The sequence below is a fragment of the Oncorhynchus mykiss genome, chromosome 15 (assembly GCF_013265735.2).
Source record: "Oncorhynchus mykiss isolate Arlee chromosome 15, USDA_OmykA_1.1, whole genome shotgun sequence".
In the NCBI taxonomy this organism is placed as follows: Eukaryota; Metazoa; Chordata; class Actinopteri; order Salmoniformes; family Salmonidae; genus Oncorhynchus; species Oncorhynchus mykiss.
The window spans coordinates 69,087,848-69,111,413 of NC_048579.1; the positions used below are offsets into that span (position 1 = coordinate 69,087,848).

General features: G+C 45.1%; 1 protein-coding gene across 2 annotated transcripts in view; it reads right to left on the bottom strand.

The window, feature by feature from the left end:
- Nucleotides 1-23,566, bottom strand: part of LOC110490613 (ubiquitin-conjugating enzyme E2 H) — a 30,087-nt gene that overhangs the window by 3,043 nt on the left and 3,478 nt on the right. The window contains exons 2-6 of one of the 2 annotated variants that reach the window (XM_036945095.1): nt 6,600-6,676; nt 4,771-4,842; nt 4,524-4,563; nt 2,880-2,932; nt 254-382 (exon numbers count right to left, since the gene is read on the bottom strand). In XM_036945095.1, coding sequence (XP_036800990.1) covers nt 254-382; nt 2,880-2,932; nt 4,524-4,563; nt 4,771-4,842; nt 6,600-6,676 — 371 coding nt within the window. Of the gene's footprint in view, nt 1-253; nt 383-2,879; nt 2,933-4,523; nt 4,564-4,770; nt 4,846-6,599; nt 6,677-23,566 lie in introns of both variants that reach the window. The other variant, XM_036945094.1, reaches the window with a different exon arrangement.

Consider the following 23,566-nt stretch of genomic DNA (forward strand, 5'->3'; position numbering starts at 1 on the left):
TGAACAAAGGGTAGACTATGGCTGAAGGCTGGGATATCTACTTCACATGATCAAATAGTAATAAAACTAAATGCACAAACAAAACAAAAATGTAGCTGCTGTATGTCAAAGTATATTATTGACCAGTATTCATTACTGAGCCTCCTGATTCTACATGGACCCATTACACAACGTTTGAAATGAACATCTGCACTCCTGAATTCCCTTGAGACAGACAACACTGAGAAGGCAAGGCGTAGGGAGAGAAGCATACCTTTGATTTTCTGTTTGTACTCCTCTGGTCGGTGGAGGTACATGGCGGCCGCGTCTCCGTTCAGTGGGTCGATGGGGTTGGGGTAAGCCAGCAGCTGAGGCAGGAACGACTCAAAGATATTGGTGAGATCTGTGGGAGTGGACGAGAGAGGCAGAGAGAGACAGAACAGAATGTTATCGATAAAACAGGGCACAATGAACATACATATGACTCTTTTACAATTAAAGCATTCTTAAAACAAACATCCTTTCAGACATAACTGGATAGGTGATAGTTATGTAATAGAACCCTTGCTTACACCTATCCAATCATTTTAGGATTGGGCCTCTATGTAAAAATAAAATACAAATCCTGCCGGAGGAAGGACTTTCCACTAGACATACGGTTGCAGGCCTTGCTTTGTCTCTGCAAGAAAATTAGCACTCAACGGAAAATGGGCAATGCTGCAGATGTCTACTGGGTGCAATGTTTTATATACACACTAGATGACCCCTAGGGGGTGCTGTTTTGAAGCCACCACACCTCCATCTTGGAACTCCCCCACCATTGGAAGCTATAGAAATGCATGTATTAATGTCTACATTTGTTTTTACCACGTTTACTCTATTACAGACTTTTAATTATATTATGTGAGCTAAACATAAAAAAATCCCTTAAAGTATATCTTTTTGGATTATTAATATTATTGTCCCCACGACAACAACAAAATCCTTAAATACATGTCATCTTGTCCTTGAAACATTTAATTGAAATACTGTAGAATTCCAGTCATTCTTATGGAGGACTGCTCCTACTGGGGAGTGCCAATATGGCCGACCGGTGGCTTCAAAACCTCTCGATGGTCAATACACAGCATCAGCAATCCAGGGTTTATATACATTGACTAGGTGTCACTATTGGTTAAGTACAAATATGAGGAGAAAATACATTACTGGGTAAAACTGTAGACTGACTGTAACCCAGTGTATGTTCCCTACCCACAATCAGGACCTAGGCCTAGAGTAGACAATGCTTCACTGATTGGCTTGTTTTTGTCCCAAGCCCTCCACTACAGTTCTGGAAATGTAATTTGTTAGAGCTCTCAAAGTCCATTACACTGCTGGAAGCCCACAATAGCCAAATCAAACATATTAGCTAATCAACTTGAGTGATTCATCTCGAACAACAAAGCCGCAGTCCAAAACACACAGAGCGAACCCTGTGTGGAATGAACCAGGAGGCTTCAGAACTTCAATAATTCAGTAATCTTCTGATAAGAAATCCATATGAAGGGGGAGACAGAGACAACCAGTGCGGTTTTGTTCTCTCAGCTGAAGAGTTGTTCATTATTAGTGTCAGGAGAAGCAGCTAGGCTGTCTGTTTTCTGACTTTGCTGGCTCAGGCTATTACCTTGTTAGCCTTCTAGCACCAGTAAGAGGATTACAGGAGAACTGACCGTGCTGCCTCCTACATGAAGCCACACCCACCAGTAAGAGGATTACAGGAGAACTGACCGTGCTGCCTCCTACATGAAGCCACACCCACCAGTAAGAGGATTACAGGAGAACTGACCGCGCTGACTCCTACATGAAGCCACACCCACCAGTAAGAGGATTACAGGAGAACTAACCGCGCTGCCTCCTACATGAAGCCACACCCACCAGTAAGAGGATTACAGGAGAACTGACCGTGCTGCCTCCTACATGAAGCCACACCCACCAGTAAGAGGATTACAGGAGAACTGACCGTGCTGCGCTCCTACATGAAGCCACACCCACCAGTAAGAGGATTACAGGAGAACTAACCGCGCTGCCTCCTACATGAAGCCACACCCACCAGTAAGAGGATTACAGGAGAACTGACCGCGCTGACTCCTACATGAAGCCACACCCACCAGTAAGAGGATTACAGGAGAACTAACCGCGCTGCCTCCTACATGAAGCCACACCCACCAGTAAGAGGATTACAGGAGAACTGACCGCGCTGCCTCCTACATGAAGCCACACCCACCAGTAAGAGGATTACAGGAGAACTGACCGTGCTGCGCTCCTACATGAAGCCACACCCACCAGTAAGAGGATTACAGGAGAACTAACCGCGCTGCCTCCTACATGAAGCCACACCCACCAGTAAGAGGATTACAGGAGAACTGACCGCGCTGCCTCCTACATGAAGCCACACCCACCAGTAAGAGGATTACAGGAGAACTGACCGTGCTGCCTCCTTCATGAAGCCACACCCACCAGTAAGAGGATTACAGGAGAACTGACCGTGCTGCCTCCTACATGAAGCCACACCCACCAGTAAGAGGATTACAGGAGAACTGACCGCGCTGCCTCCTACATGAAGCCACACCCACCAGTAAAAGGATTACAGGAGAACTGACCGCGCTGCCTCCTACATGAAGCCACACCCACCAGTAAAAGGATTACAGGAGAACTGACCGCGCTGCCTCCTACATGAAGCCACACCCACCACTTTTTACACTCGTTTCTCCAGTGATGCCAGCGGTCGTGTTTGTGTTTTCTTTTACACTGGACAGGGGAGCCGTGGCCCATGTGTCCGTGTCTCACATACGCATAGACAAAAACACAAATTCACCTACACACACCTCCAAAACATCCAAGCTCTGAGCCACCCCACTCACCGTAAAGGGCTGTCCACGTCTGGTTGATGACATCTAAACACACTGTTCCTGACCTGGAGATGAGAGAAGGGGTTAAGGAGGAGGCTCTCAGACACTTCCTCTCTACACAACACGAGGAGCACCCCAAAGTGAGGTTGGTGGATGATGGGAATTACATTCCTTAGAAATGACCCACTGAAATGCTTGAGGCAGTGTTTTCATCATGAGTGTTTTGATGATTTGTATTCACGCCAGATTATTATGGTCAGTTAACGTAAAGGATCAGCCTGTTGTTCTGTGCTTTAGATCCTCCAGTGCCCCCTCTCACCATTTGATCTGGGAGACGAGCCAAACAAACCATTGATGTCCTTCAATGGAAATTCAATGAAATAGAATTAGATTACGTTACGAGACCTTAGAGATGGGTATGCAGGTGGGGTCATCAGCAGATGCTTGCGGAAGCTCATTAGCTATTCATTCTTATTTACGGGTTAGGGTCAAAAGGTTAGGGCCAGGGTTAAGGTCAGGGCTGGTGGTTTAACTTCTTTGGGACAGGGGACAGCATTTTCACATCCGGATGAAAAGCGTGTCCAAAGTAAACGGCCTGCTAATCAGACCCAGAAGCTAGGATATGCATATTATTAGTAGATTTGGATAGAAAACACTTAAGTTCCTAAAACTGTTTGAATCATGTCTGTGTGTATAACAGAATTTATTTGGCAGGCAAAACCCAGAGGACAAACCGTTTAGATTCTTTTTTTTTGGGGGGGGGGGGGTCACTCTTTTCAATGGTTTTCATTGGGAATACATATTTCTAAATCGACTTTCCTGCAGTTCCTATCACTTCCACTGGATGTCAACAGTCTTTAGAAATTGGTTGAGTTTTTTTCTTTGAGAAATTAAGAAGTAACACTGTTCAGAATGAGGCTCGAGGGAAGTGTACTCTGTGTTAGAGGTGCGTGACCTGAAAGCACACTCCACTTTGTTTTCCTCCAGTATTGAACACAGATCATCCCGTCTTCAATTTTATTGATTATTTACATTAAAAAATACCTAAAGTTGTATTACAAAAGTAGTTTGAAATGTTTGGTTAATGCTCACAGGTAGTGAGCATTAGTTGGAACCAGTGTTTTTCTGGATCAAACGCGCCAAATAAATTAACATTTTGGATATATATTTAAGGAATTAATCAAATAAAAATACAATTTGTGATGTTTATGGGACATATTGGAGTGCCAACAGAAGAAGCTCGTCAAAGGTAAGGCATTAATTAGGGTTGAAATATGCTTTTCTCTTTGTTTACTGGGGTGCTATCCTCAGATAATAGCATCGTTTGCTTTCGCCGTAAAGCATTTTTTTAATCTGACATGTCAGCTGGATTCACAAGTGTAGCTTTAATTTGGTATATTGAATGTGTGATTTCATCAGTTTAATTTTTATAGTAATTTATTTGAATTTGGCGCTCTGCATTGTCACTGGATGTTGGCCAGGTGGGACGCTACCCTCCCACATATCCCAGAGAGGTTCAGATAGATGTGATTAGAAAAGCTCCCTGCTGCCATTGGTTCCAGCAACACAAGACAAGGTTAAGGTGATGAGTCTCATGAGAGGGCACCCGCTACTATTTCAGTGTTCCTTTCAAATCAGAAGTTGTGATCAACTTACGCTTCATCGATGTTGGGATGGAAGATTTTATTCATGAATCCTGCAAACGAAAGAGAAAAACAATACGCAAGTCAACTACAGATGTTACGGGTTACTTCTAGTAACAGGGAGCCGTACTACAACGACTGACCCTGTAAAACTGCACCTATCCCGTGTTTGTGACAATAATAATACATATCTATCTATATATTTTTTGTGTGTGTCAACTGAGAAATGAACCCCCACTGGCTCTATGCCATCCCCCTACCTATTGATGGGGATTTGAAAGGGTATTTGTCCGGTAGATCTACTCGCACCTTCCATACGCCCCCCTCGTACGCTGCTGGATGGGAGGAGACAGAGAGAGAAGGGAGATAAGACATGCTACAAGAAAATATCACATGCACATCCACTGTCTTTGAGCAGCCGCTGGACATCAATACAGTAAATGGTAGAATTAGAGACTCTGCAGGTGGCAATCTAGACCTATGAGACTCTGCAGGTGGCAATCTAGACCCATGAGACTCTGCAGGTCGCAATCTAGACCCATGCTGCCATGTGGTTGATTGGTGACCAACATTTTCACCAATAAACCACATTAGGAACATAGAATGCAATCTGCGGTGCCTTTTTCCCACACATGTGCATAGACATCATGTAGGATTCATGGGTTCACAGTATCTGGTATCTAAAAATAAAATAAAAAACTGTATTTGAGTATTTTCAAATGCATAGCCCAAAACAAGTACTTATGAGTATTTCAATGGTTATTTGTCAAAAAAAAAAAAAAAAAAAAATAGTTGACAGCATTTTCAAATACACGGGAGTGTATTTGAGTATATCAACTACTTTCCAAGTGTATTTCCAAATACATTAAAATATTCAACAACTTGTCTTTTCAAATGTAAGATATGAATACTTTGAATGCATGTGAAAGTAATTGAGATCTGAAATAGTAATTCAACCCAGGTCTGGTAGGCTTATGTACTAATGACATTGAGGGAGATACTTAATATGAGTACAGGGATTACAGCAGAGACTTAACCACAGAAACCCTATGGACTTGACACTGCAAGGCTGTAGCCCTTCACAATGGTTAGAGGAACAGTGGTTCTCTATACCACTGACATCAACAGTGGTTCTCTATACCACTGACATCAACAGTCAGAGGAGCAGTCTTCTCCACACCACTGACATCAACAGTCAGATGAACAGTCTTCTCCATACCACTGACATCAACAGTCAGATGAACAGTCTGCTCCACACCACTGATTTCCATACCACTGGCATTGATTTTCCGTTGATTCTACACAGTAATGTACTTTAGCCACAGGCAGCGAAGAGCTGTTTACTTCCAGATCAATCTCCATTATATAAAGACATCCCATGACTGGGTCCCAATAGAGAGGGCTTGTGTGGGTCCAGAACTACCAGAATACCAGGTGCAGAACCAGAGGGTCGTGCCCAACTGGAACGGGACAGCACATGCATATACACACACACAGAGAAAACAGACACTAGTGTACACACTCCAAAGAGAAATTTCCCAGAATGCGGTTGTATGCATCATAACAACACAAACTTCCTCTCTATTGCTGTGCAATCAGGGGAGGGCTTGGTGGTACAGACGTTGTGAAAAACATGGTGAGAAGAATCTCCACCTACACCTTCTGTACAGGACACGTTCCAATCCATTTCACACCCTGCCCTCGAACTTCACTCAGCATTCAGACCAGGAGGCGGACATTCCTGTGGCAGCTGACCTGAGGGCTTCAGTCCAACAGGACCATCATAACTCAATCTCTGTTGTGGTACTTTTATGAGTAAACTTCAGACATGATAGTGATTCATGGCATATGAACAAACACTTGAAACCTGTGATAGTTAGTGTTTTTTTCATTTCAAAGTCAACGTTTGTCAGACGCTTTCAGACCTCAGTGGTTTAGTCCGGGATTAATTTTGTAATGAACTAGGAGATCACTTTAACAATGGAGAATATATTTAGTTATTTGATTAGGGGCGAGACTTCAAAATGGCATCTTGAACAGAAGGCGGTAAATAGGACAGAAACATTTCCATAACATAAAATACACTTACTTCCTTGTTGTCCATAAAACTTCACTACAAATTCATTGAGTCCACTGAGGATTGTGACTTCGTGCTTGCTCTCGATGCTGTGTAGAAGGAGGTTAAGGATAATGGATATTGGACACACTGGATTTGAATTACAAAACAACCTGAAACGCTAGCAGAGGTGGCTGCAGTTAAATAAATAATACAATCTCTCATTTCTCTTTGTTTTGGGTCACAAATGTTTGACCTCATTAATATGATAATGCACCTTCTGATGGGGAAAACGCTTTCTCTGTGAAATGTCACCACAAGCTTCCTCACAGGAGAGTTGAGAACACTATAAACGGGTTGGTCGTTTAGCAACAAAACCAACTATGGACCAAAACTGACTGGTTGGCTTAGATTGTTGACAACATGTAAACTATTTTGGGCGGCAGGTAGCCTAGTGGTTAGAGCGTTGGGCCAGTAACCGAAAGGTTGCTGGATCGAATCCCTGAGCTGACAAGGTAAAAATCTGTCGTTATCTGTCTGTTATTTTATTTAAACCACTGTTTAACCACTGTTCCCAGGTAGGCCGACACAGTAAATAAGTATTTGTTCATAACTGACTTGCCTAGTTAAATAAAGGTTAAATAAAATACAAATAAAGCCTCTATTGTTTATTGAAAACAAATACATTTGCAAAATGAGCATTTGTCTCAAACACTTTGTTACAGTTGGTTTGCTAGCTAGCGAATTTTTGCTAAATTAGCATAGGAGGTGACAGTCAAAACACCTCAATACAAGACATGGTATCAAGAACAAGATGGAACTAGCTGAAACAAGCCACCTACGATTCTCCACATGGCAGCATGTCATTGTAGTTAGCTATTTGGCCATCCAAAACCATAACACCCCCCCCATTTAAGCATGTGCATCGTTGTCAGCTAACTGGTCTATCCGACCTCTCTCTCTGACCTCTCTCTCTCTCCGGCTCAATGAGAATAGAATAGCTTGTAAGAGGTAATGATAACCAATCAAAGGGAACAAAATCCACTGAGGCTTTCCTCGACTCTGATCTGTCAGCAGGTCTATGAAATCAACGTTAACAATTAGCTGGATTATTAGGTTTCCTTCATATCCACACACGTGCACGCCATGCCACCCCACACACCTCTGCTGATCCAGACGTGTTGCCCATCCACTCAAAGAGATAATAGTCCTCTCTTATTTCTGTTGTTATCTCTAGTTATCCAGGAAAGGGAGCCCAACCACCAGATCAGACTCCAGTTTTCAAAAACACACACACCCCTCACTAGTCAACATGATACAGTACAGACAGGAAAAGACAGTAAGATCCAGAGACAACTGGTTTTACCACACTGCTACTGTTGTCAACCTGGCCTTTACCACACTGCTACTGTTCTCATCTGGGGGCTGGGAGCAGTTTACAGCACACATACACTTTTTTTTTTTTTTACCTAAATTTAACTAGGCAGGTCAGTTAAGAACAAATTCTCATTGACAATGACGGCCTAGGAACAGTGGGTCACCTTGTTCAGGGGCAGAACGACAGCTTTTTAGCTTATCAGCTCGGGGATTCGATCTAGCAACCTTTCGTTTACTGGCCCAACACTCTAACCACTAGGCTTCCTGCCGCCCCATAAGTCAAGCTCTGCAGATCTACAACACGTTTCAATAGAGTGAGAATCAAATGCTTCCAACAACTGGTGTTCTGTTGCTTTGTGTGGTGTTGTCTTTAACTGGTTATGTAAAGGGATTATGAGATTTGCCAATCTCTAGCCTGGTCCATAATCTGCATCTTTAGGCAACAGTCCTGGTGCTATCGTTGTCCTGCCATACATGACATGTTGAACAATAGTCAGAGCTGGCGGCTAAATCAAGAGTGGCACATACAGATCTGGGACTAGGCTTGTGTTTCTCATGTGTTTGACTCCCTCATCTGGAGTGTGACATACACATTTAAATTCTATTCCAAAGAGACGTTGGATAATCTGCCAGTCTTCAGGTGGATCTCTCCTCTTCTGGCCATTTAATGCCCACGACTCCAAATACATCACGTTAATTGCAGTAATCACTGTGGATTTCATCCCAAATGGCACCCTATTCCATATATAGTGCACTACTTGGTCAAAAGTAGTGTACCATGTAGGGAATAGGGTGCCCCCTACCCCTTAGCACAACAGGTTAAGAAAAGGATATCCCCCATCTCCCATTACCACTCAGTACAGTATGGGGGTCATGTTATCCCCCATCTCCCGTTACCACTCAGTATAGTATGGGGTCATGTTATCCCCCATCTCCCATTACCACTCAGTACAGTATGGGGGTCATGTTATCCCCCATCTCCCGTTACCACTCAGTACAGTATGGGGTCATGTTATCCCCCGTTACCACTCAGTACAGTATGGGGTCATGTTATCCCCCATCTCCCGTTACCACTCAGTACAGCATGGGGTCATGTTATCCCATCTCACATCATCCAGAGATTTTAGTCTACATCCCACTCTAGTACATTAAAGCTAGATTCATCACAGAGAGATTACCCACTGCTGGCTGAGGGGGGGGGGCTAGAGAAGAGAGCTAGAGAAGAGAGCGCGAGGGGGCTAGAGAAGAGAGCTAGAGAAGAGAGCGCGAGGGGGCTAGAGAAGTGCGCGCGGGGGGGCTAGAAAAGAGCGTGTGGGGGGGGCTAGAGAAGTGAAAAGCAGCAAAAAAGAAAGGAAGAGGGAGAAGAAAAAGAAAGAGTGATTCAAACAGAGAGCCATCATGTTTTGACACACAGCAGCAGCTGGCTGTGGATCCTGACAGAGTAGGCTGGGATCTCATTAGTGGAGTAGTGACCCACACCCAAAGGGTTAAATCAAACTGAAGGTTATTTTAAGATCTGCAGAACATGCAAGGGCAGATTGAGTGAGTCCCGAGCATGTCACAAGAGGTGTTGCTCTCAGAAAGGAAGTATTGTAGTGTGTTGGGTAGCAACCGATAGCCATTTTGGATCACACAATATCAAAACAAGGCTTTGACAGAGTCTAACACAACACAGGCATCATTTGATTTGATGAAGTTAAAGGAAACCGCAGCCAGCCAGCAATACTGCTAACACGCTGACCACACCGCTCACGTCACAAAATACTTTTACACATACATGTTACTCAATCATTGCAGCCACACTGCTCATGCGAGTCTGCGCAGCCAGGCGCTAAATTAGAACTTGGTTTCGTTTGTGATGCTTGATGCACTGCAAGTCCCGCCTCTCCCATCTCCTCGTTGTTGTTTTTTAGGAGCATATGGGTGATTGAAAGAATAAAAAAATCGAAATATATATTTTTTTATCCCTTTATCTCCCCAATATTGTGGTATCCAATTGGTAGTTAGTCTTGTCTCATCGCTGCAACTCCCGTATGGACGACACGGGAGAGTTGAAGGTGGAGAGCCGTCCATCCTCCGAAACACAACCAAGCCGCACCGCACTGCTTCTTGACCCGATGCCCACTTAACCCAGAAGCCAGCCGCACCAATGTGTAGGAGGAAACACCGTACACCTGGCGACCGTGTCAGCATGCACTACACCCGGCCCGCCACAGGAGTTGCTAGTGCATACCTGCTGGCCAAACCTTCCCCCAAACCGGATGACGCTGTGCCAATTGTGCGCCGCACCATGGGTCTCCCGGTCGCGGCTGGCTGCAACAGTGCCTGGACTCGAACCCAGAATCTCTAATGGCACAGCTAGCACTGATGCAGTGCTTTAGACCACTGCACCACTCGAGAGGCTGGGTGATGGAAAGATGAACTGAAGTTCATACTCCAGTCGGTAGTGGTAATACACCTTAAAGTTGGTTGCCAACCGTCATAAAGTCCAAAGAAGAAGCTTACTAGAAACGGGAAACGAGATGACTAGAAACGGACTCTGTTGACCCTTTTAACTGTGACCTAATTGTCGGAGTAGAGGACCTTGTGCATTTCAGGAAAAATAACAGCCCAATATCCCAGGACAAATTACCTAGCAACAGCAAGCTAGCTAAATTACCATAAATGTTTAATGCTTTTCGACCTGTCCCCAAATGAATATTGTTGATTCAGAGTTTTGATATTTCAACCTGCATGTCCTGATCACATCTGGTGTGGGTGGACAAAATCAACATGCGAGTGATGGTGCGCACAAATATATGCTGTTTGAATGAATGCTTACGAGCCTGCTGCTGCCTACCACCGCTCAGTCAGACTTCTCTATCAAATCATAGACTTAATTATAACAGACAGAAATACGAGCCTTAGGTCATTAATATGGTCGAATCTGGAAACTATCATCTCGAAAACAAGACGTTTATTCTTTCAGTGAAATAGGGAACCGTTCCGTATTTTATCTAACGGGTGGCATCCATAAGTCTAAATATTCCTGCTACATTGCACAACCTTCAATGTTATGTCATAATTACATAACATTATGGCAAATTAGTTCTCAACGAGCCAAGCGGCCCAAACTGTTGCATATACCCTGACTCTGCGTGCAATGAACGCAAGAGAAGTGACAATTTCCCCTGGTTAATATTGCCTACTAACCTGGATTTATTTTAGCTAAATATGCAGGTTTAAAGATATACTTCTGTTTATTGATTTTAAGAAAGGCATTGATGTTTATGGTTAGGTACACGTTGGCGCAACGACAGTCCTTTTTCGCGAATACGCACCGCATCGATTATATGCAACGCAGGACACACTAGATTAACTAGTAATATCATCAACCATGTGTAGTTAGAACTAGTGATTATGATTGATTAAGTTTAATGCTCGCTAGCATCTTACCTTGGCTTCTTACTGCATTCGCGTAACAGGCAGGCTCCTCGTGAGGCAGGTGGTTAGAGCGTTGGACTTGTTAACTGTAAGGTTGCAAGATTGAATCCCTGAGCTGACAAGGTAAAAATCTGTCGTTCTGCCCCTGAACAAGGCAGTTAACCCACTGTTCCTAGGCCGTCATCGAAAATAAGAATGTGTTCTTAACTGACTTGCCTAGTTAAATAAAGGTGTAAAAAATATTTTTAAAAATAATAATAGGCCAAATCGGCGTCCAAAAATACAGATTTCCCGCTGTTATGAAAACTTGAAATCGGCCATTCCGATTAACCAGTCGACCTCTACTTAGGAGTACCCACTATTGACAAAACAAACCCTTCATGTGCTGTACATGTCTATAGGAGTCTGTCTGAACACAATTCAAGACCAGGGATCAAAATGGTTGTTTTATCAAAATGGTTGTTTTATCAAAAAGCTTGGGCCTACTCTTTGGCTTTATCTCTATGTTTATCCAGCCTTCATATCAGGGGAATCTACCAGTAGGGAATTACTAGTGTGTTTACTAGGAGACAAATGTTCCCCTTGAGGATGGTAAAGGGATGTGTTGGAGGGTAGGGGAGGAGGAGAAGGGGGGTTAGGGTTATTAATGGGGTTGAGTCAGCAGTAGTGACCAGCAGTCGCCTCACAGACTAACTGACACTGGGCATATTGAGCATGGCCACTAAACAGGTGATAGAACTACATCTCCTACAGAGCAGAGCCGGCCTGCCAACACTAGCCCTGCCTGGCCCAATGACACGTGGCAGAGGTCCTATTGTCTTGTCACACACACGACATGAACACAAAACACACACACGAATCCTGCATGCACAAAAACATACATTCACACAGCAAGAAACACACTCTCTCTCTCCACACCCAGTGGCCTGTGAACGAACCCGTCCACCGATGGATTCATGTCAAGGGTCTCATCCATCCGTCATGATTTAGTGACAGTTTTACGGTCAGATCCCACTGTTTTTTTTATTGAGACAGCCCAGGAAGCTGTGTAGCAGTTTATTCACTCATTCTTCCTGGCCAGAAAATAAAACCATGTCATTGTCAACTCCACACACACAGTGATGTGAGGGCAGCTCAGGTGTTAAGAGGGTGTTGGGCTACTAACCTGCCTAATCTCCAACTGTTACACTGACTGACGGACGATGTGAATAGATGTAGCAGAAGACAGTTGGCTATCCAGCCTGACAGCTACTAAAACAGAGGGAGATGAGATAAGCAGGTTTACCTTGCCTTTCAAGCCCTACCGCAATTTGCTAACAATTCCATACAAACTTCCACTCCATACAAACTCCAGTTTGACATATGCCCTTATGATGACACAGGAGAAGCAGTCCCTAACTCACCCTCTCCTTCCTTTCATCCCTCCTGTTTTCTCCCATCTCGTCACTAAGCACCCCTCCATCCCCCCCACCTGGGATATGTATAGATGTAGTCATAATCTGCGGAGGGCCATTAGGTCAATATCCCGTTACGCACACACATAATCTAATACCACAGGGGCCCAATCAATCGGCTTCCCTGTGAGACAACAGACATGTTTTTTAATGTATTCTGTTTGGACACTCACCAACACTAGTTTGGTCTGGTCTAGACATCACGTCTTGCCTAAGGACCTAGCCCCTCAGGCCATTCTGACCAATACTACCGTCCCTCTCTGACCCACCCGGACTAAAAATATCCCCAGAGCAAAAAGACTGAAAACAAACACGATAATTATCATAAATGGCTATGTGCTGTAATGTGGTGTAACCACTCAAACATTTTCCCACTTTAGAAAGCAAAGGAATGGGGAAGTTATTCAGAGACCTGACACGACATTGGCTGAACACTGAGGTGAAGTGAAGTCAGCTCTCTTCAAGAGGAATGCAGACCAGACAAAAACATCTCCTGATCGAACTCCCACCAACATAAACAGACAAAAGAAAGATGGCTGTCCCATTCTATCTGTGGAGCGTATCAGGCCCACTTCCAAATTCTTGCAGAGCCAAGATTTGAGAGCGAGAGAGCGAGAGCGTAGCCTGGTGAATGCTGACCTAGCCTCACAGCAGATCTGGTGATCATAACAAATCCAAATGACATCACAGCACACTGCAGGGCCGATGGCTACAGTGATGTCACTGTGTGAGTGAGTAGAGGATGATGAACCATAAAGGTGCTGAGAGAGCAGAGCAGAGGCCAAGGGCTGGCAGGCAGCATACATACACCTCCCTCCATTAATGCCAGGGCTCCAGTAGGGAATAGGGCTCTGGTGAAAAATAGTGCACTATGTAGGGAATAGGGCCCCAGTAGAGCTCTGGTGAAAAGTAGTGCACTATGTAGGGAATAGGGTGCCATTTGGAACACAACACCCTTTTACACCGGCCTTGTACGGCGGGACAAATATTTACGAACTACCCATGCCATGGTCAGCTCATTAATTCCCCCCTGATTACCGGCCTACATGGATTACCTACATTATTTTTGCTTGATTGAGTTTGCCTGGCTTAAAGGACCAAGAGAATAGACCCAAAACAGAAAACCCTTCCCCATCTTGCACCATGGGCAGGATAGAGCAAATGACTACTTGAAAGGGTGAACTCAGATGCCCTTCTCAGATGTGCACCGCCACCTTCCACCAACGTTCAGTGGTGAATAGTGCTTCTGAACACAGGCACGTACACACACCCTCTCTCTCTCTGGGCCCCATGTGCAATCAAAGGCCTTGCAGATGAAAGGCAGGAAACAAAGTAGTCCTTAAGGGTGAGGAGGAAGACTGAGAAAGAACTAGAGAAAGACGCAAGTTCAAAAAAGCACCGCCAAAATTTGGACACAGAGTGCTGAACTCCACAAAAATAAGCCAGCAACAATGCTGTCCTTTCTCACATGACGGGTCCACTCTCTGACATAGGGCATTATAGAGAGCGAAAGAAAGTGTTGCCATGTGCCAATGCCAAGCAGGATTAGTGAGTGACCTCACTACACTGAGTCTAGGAACACAAAACAGGCTTCCAGTGTAGCATGGCAACAGTCCTCGACCGAGGCCACGGCAGCACGAGGAAAAGTAGGGCCGCTCCGAGCGTGATTAAATCTGCTCGCCACCAAACTAAAACTCCCCATAGTACACCGCCAGGAAACTCCACTGACCTGCTCCTCTCTCCCCCCGCCCTGATCTATCACTTTATCCCCCCTTATTGCTCATTAACTCCTTATTGAATCACGGACACGGCTGCAGCTGTTCGCTGGAGAGTTAGCCAAGCATTAGCCTGCACTGACAGAGCTGGGTTCACAGAGCTAGCAGCCTCTGGAGTATATAGCATTTAGCTAGCGCCTTCACTGGTTTCAAGGGTGGTAGCATAGCCAAACTCCCGAGGAGCCACCAAGTTAGCCATTTTACTGTCATCAACACTTAGAGACCCACTGGCTCCAGGTCATCTACAAGTCTCTGCTAGATAAAGCCCCGCCTTATCTCAGCTCACTGGTCACCATAGCAGCACCCAGCCGTAGCACACGCTCCAGCAGGTATATCTCACTGGTCACCCCCAAAGCCAATTCTTCATTTGGCCGCCTTTCCTTCCAGTTCTCTGCTGCCAATGACTGGAATGAACTGCAAAAATCACTGAAACTGGAGACTCACATCTCCCTCACAGCTCACTGCACCTGTACATAGCCCATTCAACGACCTCCTCCCCATACTGTATTTCTTTATCCATCTTGCTCCTTTGCACCCCAGTATCTCTACTTGCACATTCATCTTCTGCACATCTACCATTCCAGTGTTTAATTTCTATATTGTAATTACTTCGCCACCATGGCCTATTTATTGCCTGACCTCCCTTATCCATGTGTAACTCTGTTGTTGTATGTGTCAAACTGCTTTGCTTTATCTTGGCCAGGTCGCAGTTACAAATAAGAACTTGTTCTCAACTAGCCTACCTGGTTAAATAAAGGTGTTCTCTACTAGCCTACCTGGTTAAATAAAGGTGTTCTCTACTAGCCTACCTGGTTAAATAAAGGTGTTCTCTACTAGCCTACCTGGTTAAATAAAGGTGTTCTCTACTAGCCTACCTGGTTAAATAAAGGTGAAATAAAATACATTTAAAAAGACAGGCGGTCTTGAATGAATCTCAAAACGTGAAAGTTAAAGACCAGTTACTGAGACAGGCGATTGGGCTTTTGCTTTTAAAGCAGCAAAGCAATTAGCCTAAGCAATGTCAATGTAACAAACATGGAAATCAGGCTGTGAAAAGGCCCTATCATTGAAGTGCTAGGTGTTGTCGTCCTCCCTCCTCCACTCCCTGGTCTGCAGTGATAAGTGAATGCAGGTGGGGTGGGACTGCTGCAGCCTTCCACCAGCTGTTCCCACTTCCCTTTCCTGCCCTCGCCTCAGGGAAGGGTTTTGTGTCGACTTTTACTCACTGTCCCAACACTCCTCCAACACTGCTCTGGGGCTTCTCAACTGGAGCCCTGTTGTACAGGACAACTCCAGTCTAAGAGACTAGGGCTGCATCCCATGGGGCTTGTGTTAAAGTAGTGCACTATGTAGGGAATAGAGTGAGATTTGGGACACAGTCTAGGGATTCCCACCACCCATTCAGTAACCCCAAGCCTAAATTGTAACTTGGATGATCGTATAGCTTTTGGCCTAGAATAAACCAAGTTGCCACTTAGTTGTTCTCCAATTCAGTATTGAAAAGGAGCAGCAAAATCTGATCCAAAAGGAACCCGTCTAAAAACAACACCAGAGTCAAATAAAACTGGAACGACTGAGGAGAAACATGTCTATTCATCTGAAGGACAGGGTATGACGGCATCTCTCTACAGATACTATTTTCTACAGTACCGGGGGTTTTACATGACCAGATGGTCAGGCACACGATTTTTCTTGTACAAATCCCAAATATACACTACTGTTCAAAAGTTTGGGGTTACTTAGAAATGTCCTTGTTTTTGAAAAGCAAAATGTTTTGTCCATTAAAATAACATCAAATTGGTCAGAAATACAGTGTAGACATTGTTAATGGTGTAAATGACTATTGTAGCTGGAAACTGCTGACTTTTTATGAAATAGCTACATAGGCGTACAGGGGACCATTATCAGCAACCATCACGCCTGTGTTCCAATGGCAAGTTGTGTTAGCTAATCCAAGTTCATTTTAAAAAGGCTAATTGATCATCAGAAAACCCTTCTGCAATTATGCTAGCACAGCTGAAAACTGTTGTTCTGATTAAAGAAGCAATAATACTGGCCATCTTAAGACTAGTTGAGTATCTGGAGCATCAGCATTTGTGGGTTCGATTACAGGCTCAAAATGGCCAGAAACAAAGAACTTTCTTCTGAAACTCGTCAGTCTATTCTTGCTCTGGGAAATTAAGGCTATTCCATGAGAAAAATTGCCAAGAAACTGAAGATCTGGAACAATGCTGTGTACTACTCCCTTCACAGAGCAGCGCAAACTGGTTCTAACCAGAATAGAAAGGAGTGGGAGGCCCCGGTGCAAAACTGAGAAAGAGGACAAGTACATTTAGTGTCTAGTTTGAGAAAGAGATGCCTCAAGTCCTCAACTGGCAGCTTCATTAAATAGTACCCGCAAAACATCAGCCTCAACGTCAACAGTGAAGAGGCGACTCTGGGATGCAATGTTCTGTGAAGGGAGTAGTACACAGCGTTGTACAAGATCTTCAGTTTTAACAACATTAACAATATCTATACATTGTATTTAGAAATAATTTGATGTTATTTTAAATGGGCACCAAAAAATGTTTTTCTTTAAAAAACAAGGACTTTTCTAAGTGACCCAACTTTTGAACAGTAGTGTATACCTGGATACGTTTTCATCCAAGGCTGGCAGTGAACTTCCTTCCTCAGCTTTGATGTGAATTGAATATGGCGACCTACAGTAACATATAGGCCCATTCATCTTTCTCTAGCAATAGTAACCTACAGAGGTCAACAAGTTAAGCTCAACAACATTTAAGGGACTGATTTCCCTACTTCCACTGGTCCTTGTATCTCAAAAGAAGTGGATATCACAGAGCTCATCTTCAAGACAGATAATATGGTCTATTTAATTCTGTGCCCTGAGACTAACTGTACAATACACAGCAATCTTACTAACTTGTCATCTAGCCTCAGGCATTCCAATTCTATTTAAATCTCATCTATAACCAACTGCATTTCCCCACTGAGGCATGGGGAGTGAAGTGGAGTACAAGCAGTAGAACGCTGCCATGCTACGTGCTGAAAATGTACTGGTCACCGACTCTACTATGGTACGTGCTGGACATGTACTGGTCACACACTCTACTATGGTACGTGCTGGAGATGTACTGGTCACAGACTCTACTATGCTAAATGGTCACAGACTGTACTTTGGACAGGTCACACGTCTGGATATGGTTAAAAAAACAACATTGAGTAATTAAGGAGAAATGGATCCCCCTACTTTTGCTCCAGAGGCCCAATTGGCAACATGTTTACAGCAATATACATATATTGGTAATGAAAAATCTCATGGTTCTCTCTTGAACCTCTGCAGCAGACATAGCCTACTATGGTAAGCAATGTGTTTGGAACATCAAATCACTAAATTGCAGTATTGAATCGTGATATAGAATTGTGATACATCAGATTTTATTGGATGAAATTACATAGCATATATGATTTGAGACTGCTAGACCAATTGATCCAGCCTTTCCCAGGCACACTCTAGCAGCCAGGCCTAGAGAGACATGCCCAGCCTGGTGATAGAGGCCTTGATAGTACCTCCCTGTCCCTGGTGCTACCATATACCCCTTGGGGTGGGGCTACCTGTGACAGAGCTACATTACAAAACCACTAAAGGCTAAACCTGTGTGACCCAGAAACAACACTGACTAACAGTAACAGAACAGTCCTGGGGCACGGACAGCGTTGTGGAACATTCAGATAGAAATATGTTACGATAGAACAAACATGCCACTTTGACATGTAGAATAAGGAATCATGTCAGCTCATGTCATTTCTATCTGCAACAATCTACTAGCCTTCCTTCTTTGGATTACCTGCCATTTAGGGACCTACCTTCTGCAACAACATAGCATGTTTACCACAGCACAGGATCATGTCTGGGAACAGAGAGAGCTAGCTAGATCAGTGAGCTACACTACGGTACAGACACTTTCCAGGGCCTAGCTCTCTCTCTTTGTCTCCTCTCTCGTGTGAAATCCCCACCACAACAGGAATAACGACTCCCTCCCTGAGTGAGCACTCCACACCGCTCTCCCCCTCACTAGATCAACTATCTATTTACAGAGCATTGTGCCACGTACGATCAAACAACCAAACCAGGCATCCATCCATAAGCAGGCAGGCTTGTGATTGCATTACTTTGAATGGAGAGGGCTGAGAAAAACAAAACGCCAGGCGATTGCTTAAAGAGTGCTGCTCACTGTAGCTAAGAATAAAGGAGACGTGGACAGAGAGAAGACGTCTTTCGCAGCTTGTTGTGGGGTGGATACGGCTGTAGCTAGCAGCAGCCTACTGCCGGGGGGCTGGAAAGGGAGTGAAATTAATCATTGCACAAAAACACACACGACAGGGGCTGCTTTTAGTAAGCTGATCCAGGGAGAGCCACAGAGAGAGATCCCCATCACCCGATACAGTCCAGGGAAGTGGAGTGTTGATAGGATTGATTACTGTTCACATTAACTTCACTCTCATTCGACTTCTATTTAATCAGCTGATGGGCTATGGTGCAGGCTGTAATAAGGCAACATTGCTATTCCAGAAAATGATTAACATGTAACACAGGTGTTTCAAACCGTTGGACAGGACAAGCCATGTACACGCAACAGCAACAGCAGCAGCAACAAATGTTGGGAGACAAAGACAGGAACTTGAGTCCATCTGTTCTTCTGAGACGACTCAGCCATGCGTGCAGGAAGCCTTTACAGTTAGCGCTGTGGGATTACAGAGGGCCTCAAATCTCCCACTGTCACAGAAGCCCTGATCCAAGACCCTGGAAAACACAGCCCGTCACTCAAGTCTGGGCCCCTGCTATAGAACCCCGAAACAGATTTACGAATCGTAACGAAGACCGTTACAAACATTGACCAATGCGAAAACAAGACGGTAGGCTGCGTGGGTCTAATGTTTGAAAGTGTGAAACAGCATCACAAATGTAATAATACAGCAGGGTAAATATGACATACTATTATACCCATTAGGCCTTTCTCATTGTCCCCACTGATTCAAAAGGAGCCTTTTCTCCTTGTCTGTCATCACACAAAACCACTGGCTCCTTCCCTACAGTGTGCCAGCAATCTAGTTAGTGCAGGCCTGTAACAAAGGGGCAGTGCAGTGAAGGACCTGTTCAATGTGGCATCACATGGACTGACACAGCAGCAGAGGGAGGGGCGGGGGTCACACGGTTCCTGTAAGGGCAGACAAAGGAGTGCTGATGAGGGCCGGATGTCAGACAAGGGGGCACAACGGGGCCAAACCCGGGACAGCTAAAGCCCAGGATTGGTATTCCACTCAGTGACTGCCTGATTGACTCATTGCTTGGGATGTGTGTGCGGTGGAATGGGACACACACACAGTCTAACAAGAAGGGAAGCGTTCCTGCCAGGCCAACCCTTCTCTCCCTCACTTCTGGGGTGTCACTTCAGCAAAGACACAATGTAACACATGCACACAGACCACCTCACCCAATGGACCCCTTCCCCCACGCACAAAAAGATGCTGAGTTGAGTGACGGACCTTGAGGCAGGCGACTCCGGGAATGATGACGGATAACTCAGGCCAGCGAAGCATGTGAAAACAAAGCCCCAGGCTCCCATAGCACAGCCTCCCTGAAGATTCACTGGCTATCCGACATGCTTCAGAGAACCGCTATCCAATCACTTATTATGGTCTTTCAGTTGGGGATTCAGGCCCTATCCAGCCCAGCCTGAGAGGTTTAACCTTAAACAACAATGTCTGGTTATGAATATCCATAATAATAAAAAATCCATGTCCTGATTAACTCTCAAGAGAGGAAAATGTGTCACTGACTGAGTAAAACACAACATCAGAACAAATGACGTACGGAAGAAGTTTCCTACATGTTTAAGAGCACCTTCAGAAAAGTCCTTCCCTTGTTGGGACTGCGAGTACAACTTCAAATCCAAGTTTATTTGTCACGTGCGCCGAATACAACAGGTGTACACCTTACAGTGAAATGCTTACTTACAGGCTATAACCAATAGTGCAAAAAAGGTGTTAGGTCAACAATAGGTAAGTAAAGAAATAAAACAACAGTAAAAAAAGACAGGCTATATACAGTAGCGAGGCAATAAAAGTAGCGAGGCTACATACAGACACCGGTTAGTCAGGCTGATTGAGATAGTCACTAACCATATCTACATGTACATACTATGCATATATAATGAACAAAGAGTAGCTGTAGCGTAAGAGAGGGGTTGGTGGGTGGCGGGACACAATGCAGATAGCCCGGTTAGCCAATGTAGTATGTACATGAATGTATAGTTAAAGTGACTATGCATATATGATAAACAGAGTAGCAGCAGTGTAAAAAGAGGGGGGGGGGGGGGGGGGGTCACACACTGTAAATAGTCCGGGTAGCCATTTGATTACCTGTTCAGGAGTCTTATGGCTTGGGGGTAAAAACTGTTGAGAAGCTAAGCTGCCTTGTCATGCGGTAGTAGAGAGAACAGTCTATGACTGGGGTGGCTGGGGTCTGACAATTTTTAGGGCCTTCCTCTGACACCGCCTGGTGTAGAGGTCCTGGATGGCAGGCAGCTTAGCCCCAGCGATGTACTGGGCCGTACGCGCTACCCTCTGTAGTGCCTTGCAGTCAGAGGCCGAGCAATTGCCGTACCAGGCAGTGATGCAACCAGTTAGGTTGCTCTCGATGTTGCAGCTGTAGAACCTTTTCAGGATCTCAGGACCCATGCCAAATCTTTTTAGTTTCCTGAGGGGGAATAGGCTTTGTCGTGCCCTCTTCACTACTGTCTTGGTGTGTTTGGACCATTCTAGTTGGTTGTTGTGGACACCAAGGAACTTGAAGCTCTCAACCTGCTCCACTACAGCCCTGTCAATGAGAATGGGGGCGTGCTCGGTCCTCCCTTTCCTGTAGTCCACAATCAACTCCTTAGTCTTGGTTACGTTGAGGGATAGGTTGTTATTCTGGCACCACCGGGTCAGGTCTCTGACCTCCTCCCTCTAGGCTGTCTCGTCGTTGTCGGTGATCAGGCCTACCTCTGTTGTGTCGTTTGCAAACTTAATGATGGTGTTGGAGTCGTGCCTGGCCATGCAGTCGTGGGTGAACAGGGAGTACAGGAGGGGACTGAGCACGCACCCCTGTGGAGCTCCAGTGTTGAAGATCAGCGTGGCAGATGTGTTGCTACCTACCCTCACCACCTGGGGGCAGCCCGTCAGGAAGTCCAGGATCCAGTTGCAGAGGGAGGTGTTTAGTCCCAGGATCCTTAGCTTAGTGATGAGCTTTGAGGGCACTATAGTGTTGAACGCTGAGCTGTAGTCAATGAACAGCATTCTCACATAGGTGTTCCTTTTGTCCAGGTGAGAAAGGGCAGTGTGGAGTGCAATAGAGATTGCATCATCTGTGGATCTGTTTGGGCGGTATGCAAATTGGAGTCGGTCTAGGGTTTCTGGGATAATGGTGTTGATGTGAGCCATTACCAACCTTTCAAAGCACTTCATGGCTACGGACATGAGTGCTATGGGTCTGTAGTCATTTAGGCAGGTTGCCTTTGTGTTATTGGTCACAGCGACTATGGTGGTCTGCTTGAAACATGTTATTACAGACTCAATCAGGGACATGATGAAAAATGTCAGTGAAGACACCTGCTAGTTGGTCAGCACATGCCCGGAGCACACATCCTGGTAATCCGTCCGGCCCCGCAGCCTTGTGTATGTTGACCTGTTTAAAAAGTCTTACTCACGTCGGCTACCGAGAACGTGATCACAAAGTCGTCCGGAACAGCTGATGCTATCATGCATGCGTCAGCGTAGCTTGCCTCGAAGCGAGCAAAGAAGTGATTTAGCTCGTCTGGTAGGCTCGTGTCACTGGGCAGCTCACGGCTGTGCTTCCCTTTGTAGTCTGTAATAGTTTGCAGGCCCTGCCACAAAAGACAAGCGTCTGAGCCGGTGTAGTATGATTCAACCTTAGCCCTTTATTGACGCTTTGCCTGTTTGATGGTTTGTCGCAGGTCATAGCAGGATTTCTTGTATGCTTCCGGGTTAGAGTCCCGCAACTTGAAAGCAGCAGCTCTATCCTTTCAGTGCTTAGGGTTAGGCCTACTGTACCTTTGAAATACTAGGCTAAGTGTAGGCTACACCTTATTCTCAACACCGGTGTCTACCTTCAAATATAAAAATGTTCCTGCTAACAGCTGAAATAGCCAACAATGGCTCACAATTTTGGCCATGTGTTTAAGAACAAGAGGAAACTTTGTTCAACTCTCTCCAAGTCTTTTAAACCAGTTTGTAGTCATTCCGTATAGCGACAGTGATATAGATAATAGCCCATTGTACTCAGTTGGTTGTGAAGTCCTGGGGGCTTCCAGTTCAACAGCCAGGGTAAATTACAGAATAATGAGACTCTCAGGTCCTCACGAGCACCACTTCCTACACAAGTGCACCTTCACAGATCAATGCAAAGCCTACATGTTGAAAAGATGCCTATCCAGTGAAGTACTGACCAAGCGGGTGAAAGAGGAGTGAGGACACAGGGTTAGGCTTATTCCCACTACACGAGATGCTGAGAATGAAAAATACCGGTCAACCAGTACAGTATGTCACCAATTAACTGGAAATATTCAAGCAGTCAGTGTAACTTAGCTATAACAGTCCTACATAAAAGTGGGTGGGGTTATATCCTTCCTGTTTGGCCCTGTCCGGGGGTGTCCTCGGAGTGGGCCACAGTGTCTCCTGACCCCTCCTGTCTCAGCCTTCAGTATTTATGCTGCAGTAGTTTATGTGTCGGGGGGCTAGGGTCAGTTTGTTATATCTGGAGTACTTCTCCTGTCCTATTCGGTGTCCTGTGTGAATCTAAGTGTGCGTTCTCTAATTCTCTCCTTCTCTCTTTCTCTCTCTCGGAGGACCTGAGCCCTAGGACCATGCCCCAGGACTACCTGACATGATGACTCCTTGCTGTCCC